The sequence below is a fragment of the Pieris rapae genome, chromosome 16 (assembly GCF_905147795.1).
Source record: "Pieris rapae chromosome 16, ilPieRapa1.1, whole genome shotgun sequence".
Taxonomy (NCBI): domain Eukaryota; kingdom Metazoa; phylum Arthropoda; class Insecta; order Lepidoptera; family Pieridae; genus Pieris; species Pieris rapae.
The window spans coordinates 10,145,240-10,162,154 of record NC_059524.1 but is presented as its reverse complement, the minus strand read 5'-3'; the positions used below and the strand labels follow the sequence as shown (position 1 = coordinate 10,162,154).

General features: G+C 48.1%; 3 protein-coding genes across 4 annotated transcripts; 2 read left to right on the top strand and 1 right to left on the bottom strand.

The window, feature by feature from the left end:
- The first annotated feature begins 728 nt into the window (after window positions 1-728).
- LOC123689886 (protein BCAP-like) lies at window positions 729-4,213 on the top strand. Its single transcript, XM_045631784.1, has 2 exons — window positions 729-1,841; window positions 4,013-4,213. The coding sequence occupies exons 1-2, from the start codon at window positions 729-731 to the stop codon at window positions 4,211-4,213; spliced, it is 1,314 nt and encodes a 437-aa protein (XP_045487740.1).
- A 2,163-nt stretch (window positions 4,214-6,376) lies between these two features.
- Window positions 6,377-9,864, bottom strand: LOC111000912 (apoptosis-inducing factor 1, mitochondrial). Its single transcript, XM_022270516.2, has 6 exons — window positions 9,537-9,864; window positions 8,627-8,667; window positions 8,266-8,421; window positions 8,122-8,182; window positions 6,870-8,032; window positions 6,377-6,800 (listed from the first exon to the last, which is right to left on the bottom strand). Exons 1-6 carry the CDS (start codon window positions 9,607-9,609, stop codon window positions 6,489-6,491), a joined length of 1,806 nt encoding a protein of 601 aa, XP_022126208.2. The 5' UTR covers window positions 9,610-9,864; the 3' UTR covers window positions 6,377-6,488.
- Window positions 9,865-11,056: 1,192 nt separating this feature from the next.
- On the top strand, window positions 11,057-16,061 carry LOC111000914 (hamartin). Of its 2 annotated transcripts, none has more exons than XM_045631693.1 (3): window positions 11,057-11,309; window positions 13,175-14,772; window positions 15,008-16,061. In XM_045631693.1, the coding sequence occupies exons 2-3, from the start codon at window positions 13,185-13,187 to the stop codon at window positions 16,039-16,041; spliced, it is 2,622 nt and encodes an 873-aa protein (XP_045487649.1). In that variant the 5' UTR covers window positions 11,057-11,309; window positions 13,175-13,184; the 3' UTR covers window positions 16,042-16,061. The 2 variants fall into 2 exon arrangements, with proteins under 2 accessions (XP_045487649.1, XP_022126209.1); XM_022270517.2 differs by having other exon boundaries at window positions 11,059-11,309; window positions 13,175-14,768.
- The last annotated feature ends 854 nt before the right edge of the window (window positions 16,062-16,915 follow it).

Genomic DNA, 16,915 nt, shown 5'->3' with positions numbered 1-16,915 from the left:
CTGGCTATCCATCGTTCCACTGCACTTTGGCCCAAGAAGACAACAACAACACCAGATTTAATATTGGTTCTCCCGAGATTATTGTTTGCACCCCGCAAGTTCGCGTGGCATGTAGCTACACCGCATCTAGCACGTTTCTTAGAAAAGAAAGAGTCGAGAGCAGATGAGGCCCAGAGTCAAGAACGCAGTAGCGCTATGAAGCAGACCCCCTCCCTGGCCGCCTCCGGCACACTCCAAAGAACACCAATCGGGAACGTCGAATAAGTAAAAGTCCCTCAGTTTCACCTTTGAGATCAAATGATCTCTCCAGCTTGCTAAGGGCTCACGGAAATCTTTTCCGCTGGGCGCTGATGCCCTCTCCAGAGACTAGCCTTCGAAGTGAAGGCCAGCCTATACCTCCTTATTTGCTTCCCCTTTACGACGGCATTGCTGCAATCGTTCCAGGTACTAAGCCCCCCCGGCACGACAAGCCTAGGAGCCGCGGGTAAATTCGTCCGCGGAGGGGGGGAACCTAACCTAACCTAACCTAACCTAACCTAACCTCGTCGTATTCGTACATTTTATAATTGACACGGCTACTACCCTATTGGGAGTAGCCTTAGATTAAGTATAGTTTAAGATAATTATTGTTTAAAAGAATATTACTAAAATTGACACGGCTACTACCCTATTGGGAGTAGACCTTAGGCTAAATTATTTAATTTCACGTGACAATCCTAATAGGCGAAATGTTGGGCATTCGCACTCCACCCAAATGCAAACAAACGGCACCTGCTATCAGGCGCAGTATAGATAAGTGGGAGGCGGCCTCCAGCCGGGCCCCTGAGGCAGCAAAAGAAGATCCTCTGGCTGGGGCGGGAGGAGCAGGTAAGTCTCCTGCTCCCGCTCAAGCCAGGGAAAGAGAAGCAAAAAATTGCTACCTCAAGGCAATGGCCCACTTGGCGGAGTCCCGCAATATCAAAACAGAAATAAAGATAGGGGTACAGTCAGCTGTGAAGCGGCTGTACCAACTCATAAAGGAAGCCGAAGTGGAGCTGGCGGGAGGCCCAACAAAAACTTCAACAAAAACTTCAACAAAAATGACAGAAGGAAAAGACAAAGAAACCGAAATATACAACAGATTAGAAACGCAAATTGAAAGACTGGAGGCAGAAAATAGTAAGTTGGAGAAATTTAGGAAAGACATAGAGGATTTGGCAAAAAAGAAAGATGAAGGTATCCTGACTGAGATTAGAAAAGAGTTCGAGGAGAAAGAAATGAAAGAAAAAGAAAGGCAAAACATATGGGAAATGCAAATGAAGTCATACGCAGAAGCGACAAAAGAAAATCTCAGTCAGGGAAAAAACAGCACAGAGGGCCCGGGTCACAAACCTGCACTGCACTCTGTCGTGGTGGCGCCGAAAAACGCGACCGACACGGCAGAGGAAACGGTGCAGAACATCCGGCACTTGCTCAACGCGAAGGAGGAAGGTTGGCAAGTGCAAAAAATAAGAAAAGCGAGAGATGGAAAGGTAGTGGTGGGTTGCAGGACAGAGGAAGAGAGAAGAAAACTTAAAGAAAAACTGAGTAGAGAGATGGAGGTAAAAGACACATCAAACAAAAACCCTCTCGTGAAAATAACAAATTTACTGACCTGCAACACCACCGAGGATATTGCCCGGGCCCTAAAGAACCAGAACAAACACGTGACTGCGCACCTGGAGGAACGAGAACTAAACATAGTGGAAAAGTACAGAAGGAAGGCAAGAAACCCTCTGGAGAGCCACGTGGTCCTGCAGGTCACGCCTAAACTCTGGCAAGCTCTGACATCGGCTGGCAGAATACACGTGGACCTGCAGAGGGTTTGGGTAGAGGACCAATCCCCTCTGGTCCAATGTACGATGTGCCTGGGGTATGGGCATACCCGCAGACTCTGTAAAAAAGAGACAGAGGTGTGCAGTCACTGTGGAGGAGCCCACATGAGGGCCGATTGCCAGATCCTCGGGGAAGGGAAGCCTCCCAGCTGCGTTAACTGCAAAGATATCAAGGGAAGAGACGCAGAGCACGGAGCCTTCAGCCAGAGCTGCCCAACCCGACAGGGGTGGGACAAAGCGGCGAGGCTGAGCTACGCGTATTGTTAAAAAGCCGAGGGCGCAAACAATATCAGAGACGACAAAGCGACCCGCAAAACAAAAAACGCAGACTGGGAGGAATCCACGCGTACAGAAAAGGGCAGTGCATGGAACTTCAAAGAACCGGTGCAGCTGCTGACACAGAAATTCCTCCCGCCTAAAAATCTTGAGTTCGATGATGACATCAACCAAATATTAAGGAGAGCGGAAGAGGAAAAGACTTGCAGCTCACGGGGTAAAAGCCCTGATGAAGTGCCAATAACAAGGGCGGAGCTCATCAGTGCCGCTGGAAGATCCAAACCGAGGAAGGTCCCGGGTGCCGAAGGACTCGCTGTGAATACCTGCTGCGTAGCTATTACGGCGAACCCGGAGGTTGCCCTGGCCATCTATACACACCTAATTAGAGAATGCCTCATCTTTGACTCCTCCAGGTGCGACCTGGAGCGGATTACAGGCGTGGCAATCAATCTTGGGGGACTGCCCGACACGCTGACTTGCAACGGATCGCAGCTGGAGGACTGTAGTTCAAAAATTACAGAAAGGAAATTAATGAAAGAAAGGCCGGGGCGGGGACCGCGAGGCGGCCGGCGCCCACTTGCTAATGGGTATTATGATGATACTTACGGAGAAGTAAAGGCCGCCCGCCTCGCGGGCCACGTCTCAGGATAGAAATGAGAAGAAAATTAGATAAGTTGAAATATTGTAAAGAAATAAAGTTGTAATTGAATCTTGATCTGTGCAAAACCTAATAAAAATTACTACTGTGTTGTCAATTATTAAGAGGACGGATGCGAGAAAGGAAGGAAGTTTAGCTTAGCCAACGGCCCCGGCGATAAATTAGCCGGGGGAGGTAGGCCTATTAGGTGCAAAAAAAAAAAAAAAAAAAAAAAAAAAAAAAAAACTAACCTAACCTAACCTAACCGTCGAAGACGTAATAGATAATCATCGACGTCTTACGTCGTTGTTGCCATGTAACAATATCGCGTTTGTATAACATCTATTTTCCATCTGGCGCCATCTATTATCATGACCCCAAAACATTTTAACTATATCCTATATCTATATTGACTACCGTTCTATTGGCGTACCAATTAGTTTTAGTTCGTATTGGCTATTAGAATTTCAGTTTTATAAATTGACCCGTATATTGTTGCAATCAAGCTAGCTTTAATCTTAAGTATATCACTGACCTAATTATTGACTGTCCTCTTTCTTTTGGGTGAAGGCACTAGTTGTAAGCACTGTTGTAAGCACTTATTAAGTTTGACACGGCTATCACCCTATTGGGGATAGACCCTAGCATAGCATAGTATAAGTAACTGACCGCTTTTAGAACCAAAATATCTTAATCTTATAAAAATAACTTATGACCAACGTATATTAATTAATTTATTACCCTTTTGGGAATAGATTATAGTTTTAAGTATATTCAATTGATTTTATTATATTGACGACCTACGGCCTACGAGACCCCAACCGATAATAAATAGGACGCGCAGGGTATGTTCGGCATACGAACACCAGTCAAGATGCCAGCCACCGCCCCAAGCTCTGCGGAGAGAGAGAGTCAGCCGGATGCGGCCCCTGTACAGCCGCCCGCCCTCGCTTCGATCTCCGTGGTCAGAAAAAGTATTGGAGAGATAGAGGCGTCTATGACGCAAGCTGGGGAAAGTGGGAAAAGGGGCAGAATCTATAAGACAAGGGCCACAGAAGCATTAGCCCTTCAACAGAGCGCGCTACCGCAGCTTGATGCTGCGAGGAATCTAAAGGGCGAAATTAAGGCAGCTGTAACGACCTCAGTCAAGAGGCTGTGCGAGTTGGTTCGCGAAGGGGAGAATCAGGACAGGCAAGGAAAGGAGAAAAGAAAAGAGGAACAACCCGTGTATATATCAAACACCCAGGAACCCTTCAATTCGGATAAGCTTGGGGAACAGCTCAAGAAAATGGAGAAGGGAATATTAAAGACAATGGAGGCAAACGCAAAAAAGTTAGAAGAGTTGAGAGAGGAAATTAGTAAGAACAGTGATGTAAGTCAGGAGGGGACGAGGAAGAGTAAAAGGCAATCAAAAGAAATTAAGGAAATAAAGCTGATGATGGAGTAACAGATAGAAAAAGCAGATGATCCTTGGAGTCACGATCGACAACAAACTCACGTTCTGTCAACATGTGAACCAAGTGACAAAAAAGGCTATCGGTATCTACAAACAGGTCGTAAAAGCAACAAAGGTCGGGTGGGGACTAGGCCCCGAGGTAGTGAGAACGATATACGTAGCAGTGGTGGAGCCGGTCATTTTGTACGCGGCCAGCGTCTGGGCGTCCGCCGCGGACAAAGTTCATATTAAAAAGCGACTCAACTCTGTCCAGCGAGGGTTCGCGGCCAAAATATGTAGGGCATATCGCACCGCATCGTTGAACTCGGTGATACTGCTTGCGGGGCTGCTCCCAATCGACCTGCGTGTAAAGGAGAATGCAAGACTATACGAGATAAAGAGAGGTCTTGCAGTACCTGACGACCTGAAAGGAGTTAAATCACGGCAAACGCGGAAACCGTCGCACAAATATTCACCGACGGAAGCAAAATGGAGGACTTGGTCGGTGCTGCTTTTTCCTGTTGGAAGAGCGGTACCGAAACTAAATGCCAAAAACTGAGGCTTTCGTCGTACTGCACGGCTTTCCAAGCAGAGGCGTTGGCTATGGCAGCAGCCACAAGGCATATAAGGGGTAGCACTGAACGAGATTACGCTATCTACTCCGACTCCAGGTCGGTGCTGGAGTCGGTGGTAAGCGGGAGGTCGTTGCACCCCTTGATCGTGGAGACCAGGCGGTTCAAATAAATAAAAAAATAGTCAAGCTATACTGGATCAAGGCGCACTGCGGCCTTCAAGGCAATGAGAGGGCAGATGAGTTGGCCAGGGAGGCTGCACTGCGACTTAAAACTAGACCTCAATATGATAATATAATAGCGAAAATATAATAGCGAAAACTCCGTGTAAACTCAATAAGAATGTGGCAGACTAGATATGCTGAGGGTACCCAAGCATCTGTAACAAAACTTTTCTTTCCACACGTGGATTTAGCATATAGGTTTGTTAAATATAGGAGGCCTGTTCCGGGACTCGTGCAGGTGGTGACGGGTCACGCACCATTTGCTAGCTACCTAAATAGGTTTAATCTTAAACCAGATCCGACATGCGCCTGTGACGGGATCACGGATCAGACCTCTTTACGACATTATATATACGTACTTATATTCTTAATTTTACACTTCCTCATACCTAAGGACATCCAACTGGCGAGACGCATTCGCGGCGAGCGTACTTTTAATTTTGCGTAGCCGCTACTAAATAATAATATTATATTATTATTACAACAAAAGGCCCTTTTCAGGGCCGCATATAATTCAAATGATGTGCTTCACAGACAGACATCACGTATCGAACGAATAAAACGAACGTTATACAAAATCAAAAAGCTTTTAAAGCATTACTGGAATTAACGTAACGTATATCAAAAATATAAAATAAAAATCATTAATTTATTGAATTTATTAAATAAATAATTATTTTCGCGAACGATAAAACGTAAATTAGGCAGGCGCCTATCGCTCTGTGTCTCTATGATATTTTCTATTATGGCGTCAGCATATTACATTTTCGACTTCAAAGGCAAATGCTGACAACAATATTTGCGAGCCACCTGTTTCACTGTTTCTTAGAAAACAATTGCACAATAATGACTTTCTATTATATGTATTTATGGCACCACTTCAGGAATTTATGACTCTTGTTGACGCGTGCTGTAGCTCGGTGTGTGTACCAGGTGTAAATTTTTTTTTGTTGAGTTAATTGTTAAATGTGTTAAATATTTGCGGAGATTTGTTTTTTTCTGTTATTGCGTATTGTTTTCAATTCATGCGTATCGAATTATTGGAGGTTTTACTTTGCTGGTTTTTATTTTGCTTCTTTATGTACATAGTTATTATAGTTATTTATTTATTTATACATAGGTACATAAAAAAAATTAAGAACTAATCTCTCCCCGCCTCCTCACCCCTCTGCCCCTTAATATACATGGGCCTAGCTGTCCGAAGTCTAAATAATAATATATTTCTATAATCTTGAATTATATTATAATAATATAATTCAAGATTTTACCAGGAAGTGACGGCATAGTAAGAGTGAGTAACTTCAGATGTAAAGGCAACACATTGAAAAGAACAGTATCAGGTATTGATTTTACCAAAGGAGAAAGGAATAACAACAGTCCACTATTCGAAAGGTATATTTCTGTTTCTTATTTATTATAAGCCACTCGTCGTGTATTGGGAAATAAGAAAGTGGCCAAGTTGAGGTCTATTTACAGATTAAAATTATTAGCCTAGTCTTCCTCGTGCAACGAGAACAATTTCGCCACCTCGAACAAGTCTTCGAACTCGCCCCGCGCCAGAACCTGTCGCGCGACGTGCATTCTGTTGAAGAGATTCCACAGAAGGACGCCCACGACGCGGCTCTCGCGGAGATAGAACACCACGCCGCGCTCGTACCGCACGCCGCCGTCCGCTCCCGCCGCCGCGCCCTCCGCTCGCGCCTCCGCGCCGTCCGCCGTCGTCGCCGCTCCCTTCGCTTCGCGCACGGCGTCCTCGCAGAACACCGCGACGGTCGGCAGCTTCGAATCGATCTCACCTATCGCCTGAAAACGAAACCTCGATGAGCCGGCGGCCGAAACGCGAGCGGGGCCGTCGCGTCCGCCGAGCGTCACCTCGTATCCGAGCTCGGGGCCGAGGTCGCTCCAGAACATGCTCCGGTGCTCGTAGGCGCGCGGCCGGCGCCCGCCCGCCATGTTCTCGCCGGCGAGGCGGCCCGACGCCACCGCGTGATCGTGGCGGTCGAGACGCCGCCGGCCCAGAGCCGCGTCGTAGTAGCAGGCCGAGTCGCCGGCCGCCCAGAGGCCCGACCGCGCCGCCAACTCCGCGTTCACCACGAGGCCGCCGAGCGTCGGATGCGTCTCGAGCCGAGAGGCGCTCGCCAGGCGCTCCACGTCGGGCTCCGTGCCCGCGCACTCGACCACCGCGTCCACCTCGAGGGAGCCGCCGGCCGCCGTCGCCAGGCGCACTCGGTCGCCCGACGCCGTCGCGCCGACGACCTCCAGGCCCGGCGCCGCCTCCACGCCGAGCGCCGCCAGCGCCCGCGCCGCCTCCGCCGCGAGATTCGGCGGCAGCGACGTCTGCAGCGGCGCACTCTCGCGGTACACGTGCACGACTCGCGCGCGCTCGGCCAGCGCCGCCGCCAACTCGGCGCCCGGCGGCCCGCCGCCGATCACCGCCACCGTGCGCCGGCCGCCGTCGAGGAGGCGCGCGAGGGCCGCGACGTCGTCGACGGAGCCGAGCGCGAGGGAGCGACCGGCGGCGGCGGCGTCCCGCAGCGCGCCGATCCGCTTCGGGCGGCCGCCGCTCGCCACCAGGCACTCGTCGTACGTGAGCTCGGCGCGCTCGCCGGCGGCGCTCTCCAGCACGGCGGTCCGTTCGGCGGGGTCGAGGGCGACGACCCGCCAGCCCAGAGCGAGGCCGGCGCCCGGCGCCGCGTCGCGGAGGCGCTCCGGCGGCGTGTAGAAAGCGAGCGGCTCGTAGAGGAGGGATCGCCGTCTGCCGTTCCACTGGCGGAAGGTGAGACGCTCGGGGGTCAGCGCGCGCTCGGCGAGGTCGGGCTCGCGCCATATCTCCTTGGTGAGCGGCGGGCGCATGTAGGGCGGCGCCCGCTCGGGCGACACGAGCAGCACCTGCGCGTCGGGACGAGCGCTGCGAAGGGCGCGCATGGCGGCGAAGGCGGCCGTGCCGCCGCCCACGAGCAGGAACTGCGCGTGCGCCGGCAGCTGATCACCGCGCTCCGGCGAACACGAAGGTCGCGCTTCCGACTCGCCACTTTCTGAAAACGAGACCGAAGAAAAAGGCATATCACTTTTGTAAACAACTTCCTTCCTCTCCTTCACCTTCACCTTTATCTCACGGACTGACCTGTACTCGTCTGCGACAACTTATCTTCTCTATCGTGTGTTCTCTTCCGATACAAATAAATCTGTGAATTAGAAAAATTACTTTAAAAGGAAATGCAAATGGCAATTTATAGAAAAAGTACTTAAATATTATAAAGTGACTCACTCCAGCGAGAGAGGCGGTGAAGGTGATGGCCGTGATGAACGTGAAGGCGCGGTTGGAGCGCGAGGGAGGAGGCGGCGGCGTCGGAGGGGGTGGGGCGTGTCTAACGTCTTCTGTCCCCGGTCTCACATTCTTTGTACTCGCATCGCTGACTACTGTCTAAAAAGATTGAAGACAACAAATATAACCCATCCAAAAATTTATGTCTTATAATATATTTTTAAACATTATAAATGGCTGCAAATACCGTTCTATATTTCTTCAATTTCCTCGTAGGCTTGTAATAAAAATTCAATCGACAATAATAAATAACAAATATATAAAACACACTACAATAGCAAAATTTGTTGTTAACTTTACTTACCGTGTCAGACTTTACACTTGAGTGAACCGATAGTTGTGAACCTGCCAAATGAAATACATACATTTTAGATCATACAAGACATTCAGTTCAGAGTAATTTAATTATTACAGTTTCCACATGCTATTTTGCTCAATGACTTGGTTGAAATGACAATTTTCTCTTATTCTTAACCTGACACTGCCTAAAGCATTTTGAAAAGACAGAGGCAGATGAAAACAAGATGTGCAACATTTTCTTTCAACCAAACCAGCCAAACTTGCTTAATTATGGAGTGATTATAAGCATTATTTTGATGAAAGACCACATCCATTTATTAATCAATTCCAACAAAGCAAAAGGTAGCCAATATAGCCAAAGAGATATAACTATGATCTCTAAAGCAAAAAAGCTTTCTTCCTGACCATATATTTCATATATGGTCGTTTCGTATATTATTAGTTATGGATAGGTAGATTTGGGAATATAACTTTAATTTTTTAATGTTTTTATCTAGAATAATTGGTGTGGGAGTTATTTGGAATTCTATTGTATTAGTAATTACTGTTAAGATAGAAAAATGTAGTGAAATAAATAATAATAATAAATATTAAAACTTACTAGATACATAATAATAGCATTGCACTATATTATAATATTCTAAGGTTGCCAGAATGTTTTCCTGTGATAAATGATCTGGTAGTTTTTTTTTTCATAGGACATTATTTGTCTGATACTCATATCATAAATAAATTATAATAAGTATTGATACTTATAGACAGATTTTTTCAAAACAATTTAATCTAAAAAATGATTTCCTTCTGTAATTAAATATCTAGATATCTAGGAAATATTCTGAACTGCCCTAAAAGTTTTTTAATCTTTAAACAATGTTTGGTTAGTAACAAAAGTATTATTTAAAAATTATACTTACCAAAAAGTTTTAAAAAATCATTACGTCGCAGCATTTTACCCTCAACACAAATTAAAGATATTGCTCTTAACATTTTGATTTAATATTTAACAAGACACTAATTTGTGCTAAAATTACAGGTTGGAATTATTACAGTATACTACATCGATGTACAGATAATAACTTAATGAAATCGTATACAGTTCAAGATTTTATTAATATAACTTAGACGGAGATAAGATCGATAAAGTATTTTACAAATTACATGTTAAACTACAAGCAATTGTATATTGTGATTGTCAATATTCCAAAACCCAATTTAAGTATTCAATATTTTTAAATTTTACACAGATTACGCGGAAGTAATAAATGGTCACAATAACTATTCACAGGTAATAAAAAAACAAAGAGTATACTATTCTAGTAGCCGTATTTAGAGCCAGATAGTAACAAAAAGTACAGTACAGAACCGTGTTAAAAATAATATATCATTCTCTTATTTTTTCCGTTAATGCGACATGTAATTTCCACGTATTTTTTAATGAGGGTCGTAAATACGTGACGGCAGGTGGGAAATCCTCAAAAGATTCTGCAAAGCCGTGATGCGCCATAAAGAAGAGGCGGCCTCTCCGCCTCTTCTTTATCAGGGAAGTCGATCCCGCAGCTCATCCACGTCTCCATAGGAGGCCACCTCCTACGGCGGCTTCGCCATTGCACTGTGCAACCCCGTGTGTAATCCTGGGCACGCAGTCGCTTCAGCGGGTAACAGGGGCTCATGCGTCTAAAAGAAGGTATGCGTAAGAAGGTATCCCTGCAAGCATTGTACCCTGCCTCCCCAGCCTCATTAAACAAGGCGAATTGGCCGATGTGAATGGTCCTTAGTGAGCCAAGGTCCATTCGACATCATTCATGACCGAGTACAGAGAGGACCATCAGAGGACCGTGAGTTTTAACAGCTGATCGCGTGACTGGATGCACACAAGGCTAAGCTGTCACCGTGTCCTGCCTCGGGCGATTGTTGGTGGCGGCGTGGGGTTCTAGTGGGTATGCACATTGGTGAGTACCGCCTTCACCACCAAGCAACCGTGCCGTGGGAGGGTATGCGTAACGCATTTCCCCTCGAAAAAAAAAAGTTTGTCCATCGCTGTCGCCGGGGGATGTAACCGAGAATAAAAAGTTATTGAAGGACGAGTTTGAGACGTCACCGAGACACTCTTGTTGTATAACTGGCACATCGGCCAGTCATAAAATGCTGTAGCTTTGAAATAGATAGAAAAAAATAGCTTTGAAAGTACCTTCTGTGACCCCATAAGAAGAGATTTCAAAGCGATTGAGAGATAAAAAAAACTAAATTTATATAGGTGCAATATTAAAATAAAAATTCATAAAAATCTCTAATATGTATACATATAATACCTATAAAAGTTAAGACCTAATATTAGTTCGCATAACTGCCACGCAGTGTCTTATCTAAAGACATTGGCCTACCCTTTAGGAAAAAAAAACATCCGTCATGTTAACAATATGTCTGATGTCAAAATGAAAAAAAAATCGAAATGACTAAATAAAAATTGGAAAAGGCGATAAATATTATAAAGTTTTATATTTTCTTATAAATTGGTTCACCCATTTCTGTTAAAATAATTTGAAAATTTTCTTCGGCCTTTTTGGCTTTAAGGACTTAAAACAGCGAAAACGGTGGATATTTCTTTTTCAATTTTGACGTTAAAGCAATTAGCTCAAAATTCCTCCGGCTGCGATAAACGGAGGTTCACCACTCCGAAAATTTGATCGGTGAGTATCAGTACTTATAAATCTTCACTGTATGTAATAGTGTAGAAAAACAAATATTGCTGAAACACAATAATTTTTTATACGTATCAATAAAGACGTATAAAATATTAATTATTATATGTATATTGCGTATATACATAGATTGCAAGAAAAAATATTCATAGAAACGATTTAGAACTGCTTAAAATCATAAGTTTTTTTTATACTACTAGTACTACAGCTTTAGCTTTACAGCAACTCTATATAAAATTAGTTTAAATATTTCAAACTTTGAAACATGTAAAATCTATTGTTATGGGAATAGTGTGGCAAAGATAAAGCTAAAAAAATTAAACATTTCCTTATAGCAGATTAAAAAGGACAAGTAACAATCACCTATAAGCAGTGCATGACTTAATCATATAAAGAAACTATAGATGGTGTATTCAGGGATTAAAAAATTGAATAGTTGACACAAACACCATATTAATTGTCAAATATTTTATTTAAAGGTTAATGCAGTACTCAAAATGTGATTATAAAGAGTTGTGGTTAAAAGGTTTATTTAATTAACACAGGAATTATTTAACTAGATAAGCCATAATGTTGATTATAAGATGCCAAAAAATATGAAGGGTGTCAAGGAAGAAAGAAAAAGTTTATAGTCTCTCTTTTAGTAAAATGCTTGTATGTAATTATTTTCCTAATGTTTGATGACGTCTCTGTTAATGTAAATTATGTGTTAAGAGCAATACTTACATCTAAAAAATAAAAGGTTTATGATTTTAAAGATATTAAATATATAAATGATTAATTATGTACCTATGGAAATGGTTACAACTACATGCCTGGTGTACAGCATGCCAGCCAGTGGACTGTGAAATATGTGTACAAGAGACCTAAGGTAACAGATGGAGCCCTACAGGTGGAATCAAAGGTTCGAGATGGTGGGATTATTTTAAAACTATCAAGCAAGCTCACAATGATAATTAAGCTCTTGTCGTCTGTCGCATCTTTATCATCGTTGTCACTATTAATGTATAGAATAGCCACGCTTAGCAAATGAGACCTCTCGACATAACACAAATTCCTAAATGAACCTCTCCCAAATCGGGTAGTGGCCAACTGAAATAGGCTTTGGGAAAGTCTAATCAGTGCATCATTGAACTCTTAAAAATAGATTAGATATTTTCTCCATATCTCAAAATACGCGCGCAATAGCTTTTTAAGCTGCTAGCGTGTTTATAATATAAATAATAATAATTATAAAATTTTGTAATAGTCTGAGGGAGTGAAAAAACATTATAATTATTTAAATATTATTTTTAGACATTTAGAATATCATTTTTAAATTTTTGACTCAACTTGTTGTGTTCCCCTTTATTTTTAATTGAGATTAAGAGAGCCTCACAAAGATACGGCAACCTGGCCACTAATTTTTCCAATGTTGCATTTCTTCTTGCAGGTTATTCCACAAGTTTCTGATTTGTGGAATAAACTGCACCTGTCTATTCAGCTAATCCCACAATAGTTCAATATAGTTGAAGTCAGGGGACTGTGCGGGCCATATCATGAGTTTCAACACCTGTTTTTGTTCTTTTCGTTATAAAGTCCTTGCATAATCTTGAGATGTGCTCATCATCCTGTTGACCACTAGCAACTCCCCATCTATAATGGGGAGGTGCTAGTGGTTAGTTTGAGCATAGCGAAAGCCTTCGATCGGGTGTGGCACTGCTCTCGAAGCTTCCAGCATATGGGCTTCGCGATATATTATGCGATTGGATCTCCAGCTATTAATGTATACGAACACGAGCCGTGTCAGCAGCAGTTGGTCAATGTTATAGCGAAACTGATCTTTACTTAAATGATTCTGTTTTTCCCATCAGGTGGTGGGAGATGTTGACGGCATATGAAGCAGACGAGGTGATCGCGCTTCTGGAGGGCCGCGAAGCGCCCGAAGTGGTCGGCGCGCTCTTTGCGGCCGTCCGGGAGTCTTGGCTCGTGCGCGGTCTGCTGAACTATCACGCTCGCACTGGATCCACGCGCGCCCTCGACCTTCTCGCCCGCGCGCCCGAACCCCACGCGCGCTTCCTGCTCGACGCGCTCATCGACCATCTGCGTGCCGACCGCTCGGCCCGCCACCAGGCCCTCGCCGCCATAGCGCCGCTGGTGGCGCGACGTCCCGCCTGGCTGCACCGCCTGCCGGCGCACCCCGTGGCCCGAGAGCTGATGCGCGCCGCGCGTCAGGAGCGTTCCCCGCTGGCTTCGCTCCACGCGCTGCTCTCGCTCGCCGCCCTGCTGCCCGCGGAACCCGCCCTGGCCGCGGCCCACCTGCCCGAGTTGGCGGACGCGCTGCTGCGACCTCCGGCGCTCGAGTCGCCTCCCCCGCCGCCGCCCGTCCGGGACCATCTGCTGCTCGCCCGCCTCGCTCTCTTCCACGCCCTGTACGCCACCCACCCCTGCACGTTGCTCGACACGTTGCGCGCCGAGTGCGCCGCGGCGCCCGCCCGAGACTCCTTCGAACGCGCCCTCGCGCCCCTCCTGCGGTCCGTGCGACTGCACCCGCACCTCGTCACCGGCTCGCGGCAGCGAGAGGCCGACCCGGCGCGGTGGGCTCGCGTCGAACTTCACGACGTGCTGGTGGAGGCGCGGCGTCTCTCGCTGCTCGCTCGCGACCCGCCCGAGGACCGCGCTCCCGCGACGTTCGCTCCGGCGCCCCTCCGATCTCCGGCGCCCGCCTCCCCGGCGCCCGGATCCGGCGCGCACGCCGCGCGAGCCGCCTCGGCGCTCCGGCCCGGCGCCGAGCCCTGGTTTCCGCTCGCCGACCGGTGCGGGGCCGAGTCGGCGCCGAACACACCGCTGCCGGCCGAACCCGAGAGTGCCGAGCCGCCCGAGGCGGCCGTCGAGGCGACCCCGGAGAACACGCCCGCCAAAGACGCGCGCACCCAGTTCCGCTTCCCGAACGACTCGGCGGTCGTGCGCGCGATCGGTCGACGGCCGTCGCCGCCGCGCAAGGAGACGTCGCCGACGGCCGGCGGCGAGGCGTACGCGGGGCGCTTGGCCCGCGTGGCGCTCGAGAGGCGCGCCGCCGAGTCGCCCGTGCCGTTCGGCGGAGGGCCGCCGCCGGCCGGCGCCGTGCCGCGGCCGGAGCCCAGTCGCGGCGTGGCCGCGGCGTGCGACGCGGAGCCGCTCAACGTCGAGGACCGCGAGGTGTTGGAGCTGACGGAGCGGGCGGCCGGCGAAGCCACGTGGGACTCGGGCGACGGCGGAACGCCCGCTTGGCGGGACCCTCGCGCGAAGGCGCCCCGCAGCGAGGGCCCGCGTCGGGCGAAGCCCGCGAGACGCGCCTCGTCCTGCTCGCCGGCTCTGCGCTCGCGCACGTCGGAGGCGGCCGCGCAGACGGTGGACACCTGGCCGGCTCCTTACGAGTTCCTCATCGCGGACTTCTTCCGTTCGCTGCCGGACGCCGAGCAGACTCAAGTGGGTGCGACTCAACGTAGATTTATATTCATCACATACTCTGTCCCTTCCCTACTAAATCCTAGCAAAACAAAGTTTTTTTTATTTGGACCTCAAAATTAGGACAATCACGTGTCAAAATTAACATACAAAAAATAAAAAAACGGTTTCCAGTTTTTGTTTCCGCCACACGACTTTTTTTCTATTTAATATAATGTATACAATAAAAATTAAAAATTAAATTAACACGGCTTTCGTAGAGCGAGAGAGGGGCCGAGTCGGCGTCGCCCTGCGAGCGCCTCGACGCCTATCTGGCCGATCTGTACTCGGGCAAGAGGTCGGCCGGCGCCGGCGAACTCGCCGAGCAGCTCGCGTTGGTTCACGCGCAGCTCATGTACGAAAGGTGGCGCCGCGAGGCACACGCCGAACGCAACCGACGCCTCCTGGGCCGCTGCCGCCGAACGCGCATGCTGGAGCTGCAGAACGCCGCGTTGCGAGAGCGCCTTCGCGCTTCGCAACGAGAGAGGGACGAGCTCGCCTCGCGTCCGCCGCGCGACCCGCCGCCCGCCACGCTCGCGCCCCCCGACCGCCGCCTGGAGGACGCGCTGGCCGACGAGACCGCCGCCAGGCTGCGCGCCGAGGCCGCGCTAGAGGAGGCGGAGGCTCAGAGGGCGATCGACGCCGCCGAGCTGCGGCGCACGCGCGGCGAGGCGTTCGAGACCGCGCGCCGCGTCGAGGCGCTCGCGCGGGCCGCCCTCGCCGCCGAACGGCGCGCGGAGCGGGCGAGGCGTCTGCGCCGCGAGCTGGTCGCGGTCGGGGAGGACGACGCGCGCCGAGGCCGCTCGGCGGCCGGGCCCGGCGACGACGCGAAGAACGCGGCGGAAGCGGAGCGGCTGAGCGGCGAGCTCCGAGCGGCGCGGGCGGCGTTGGCGCGCGCCGAGGCCGAGGCCGAATCGGCGGCCGCCCGCGGCGAGGCGGCGGCGACGCGCGCGCACGAACTCGAGGCGGCGCTGGCGGCGCGCGAGGCGGGCGTCGTGGAGCTGAAGCGCGTGTCGCGGGCCGCGGCGGAGGAGCACGCGGCTCGCGTCCGCGCCCTGCAGGACAAGTACGCGGCGCTGGTGCGGGTGGCGCGCGCCGCGGAGGCGCACTCGCTGGAGCGGAAGGCGCGCGAGCAGCTGCGGCCCGCGGCCGTCGAGTGATTGCGTCGATGGAAACACAGCAATGGGCCCGACGATGCGTTCTCGCTCTTAGATTTTTACACGTTTATCGACAAATATACGTAATCGCTTGTTAGACGAGAGATTTTCATTATTACGATATGGTTTTATTTTACGCTTCCAAAGCTCCTCGACGAAAATATGCCAATATCGTACAAATATTGATGAAAGAAATACATTGTCAAAAAATAGTAAAATAAAATAAAGTATCAAGTGAGATTAAAAAAAAATAATCCACAAAATATATAAAACTTCTTTCATTAGCCAGACTATCCGCGATTAAAAGACACCATCTATAGATGATCTATAGAGTGTGAAAATATTTGTTTCATCTTAATATTGGGTTACAGAGGCATGGTAAGTGGTAACAGAACGATACCTTTTATCGGTAATTCTTTAAGTACTTATTCATAGATTTTTAAATTCTGGCAATGTAACAAGTTATAGTGGTGCAGACATTTGCTGATCAATATTTATGATTTTGATTTCATTTAATTCGTCTTCGGTTTGCATTATGTCCGGTTCGTTATGTTTGAATACATCCGTGAGTGTATATGTCAATGAAATGTGCAATACCAAAAAACAATAAAGGCATCATCACTTGTCATGCTGATGACATGGCACTAACTTTTTCAGTCAGGTAACTATTAATCCACCTAAAAATAACTTCATTACTTTTGCTATATGTAATAAGAGCCAAAAAAGCTGGATTTTTCAGTCAATATTAAGCAGTCATAAAGCGGAACCAAACAACATAATACATAATATATACCGTTTGTACGAGCCAAGGCTGTACATTTTGTTTATTTAGGTTTCTTAGTCTTGTAAGCGTTGTTTGCGATGTTTCTCTATATACGTGCCAAGGCTCATACATCATGCTCGGCTACAAACGTGAAGATTTCCATTGTATGTACGTGCTATGGTATACACTTGAATCACTTATAAGCAGGA